Source organism: Austrofundulus limnaeus, unplaced genomic scaffold (assembly GCF_001266775.1).
Source record: "Austrofundulus limnaeus strain Quisiro unplaced genomic scaffold, Austrofundulus_limnaeus-1.0 Scaffold343, whole genome shotgun sequence".
Lineage (NCBI taxonomy): Eukaryota > Metazoa > Chordata > Actinopteri > Cyprinodontiformes > Rivulidae > Austrofundulus > Austrofundulus limnaeus.
Window position 1 is genome coordinate 609,546 of NW_013952745.1, and position 840 is coordinate 610,385.

General features: G+C 42.6%; 1 protein-coding gene across 1 annotated transcript in view; it reads left to right on the forward strand.

The window, feature by feature from the left end:
* Window positions 1–840, forward strand: part of qsox2 (quiescin Q6 sulfhydryl oxidase 2) — a gene marked incomplete in the record, with an annotated part of 10,164 nt that overhangs the window by 1,605 nt on the left and 7,719 nt on the right. Inside the window, 2 exon segments of the mRNA XM_014022806.1 lie at window positions 390–490; window positions 603–651. Coding sequence (XP_013878260.1) covers window positions 390–490; window positions 603–651 — 150 coding nt within the window.

The window sequence follows — 840 nt, forward strand, 5'->3', positions numbered from 1 at the left end:
CACACACACACACACACACACACACACACACACACACACACACACACACACACACACACAGTGTCCTGCTGTCGGGGTCAGAGGTCGTGTTGTGTGAGACCTGCACAGAGAACAGTTGTGTTCTGTGTCGCAGGAGGAGGAACAGGAATTGATTTAACCTCTCATCATCCTGTCAAAATAAAAGCATAAATTCTGTTATTTTCATCAATTAAATCATTGTTTTTACTTTAAGGTGAAGCTGCAGGTCCAAACAGAAAACATGATTCTGTAATGGTTCTGGTCAAAGTCTTGATCAGCTTTTTGTTTTTGGACTGAAGCTGAGTAAAGTGGACCAGGGTTCAACAGAAGGTTCTGTGAAAACCCGGATCTGTTGTGTGTTTGTGTGTCAGACTGGCAGGAGGCCATCAGTGTGGCCGTGTTGGACTGCGCTCAGGAGGACAACTTCCAGGTGTGCAAAGAGTTCAGCATCATGTTTTACCCCACCTTCAAGGTACGACTGCTCACCTGTGTGTCTCACCTGTGTGTCTCACCTGTGTGTCTCACCTGTGTGTCTCACCTGTGCAGTCAGGTAAATGTGTGACCTGCTGTATTTGTCTCTGCAGTATTTTCGGGCTCACAGTTTGTCCACAGACAGAGGAACCATTCACAGAGGTCAGAACGATTTTCTTTTGTTGTATTTTAATCTGAACTCTGAGTCACTTTGTTTTTGTTTTGGTTGTTTCAACTGTTTGTTTTGCTTGTTTGTGTGTTTGTTTCTTTTATGTGTTTTGTTTGTTTGTTTGTTTTTGTGTTTGTTTTGTTTGTTTGTGTGTTTGTTTCGTTTGTTTGTGTGTTTGTTTT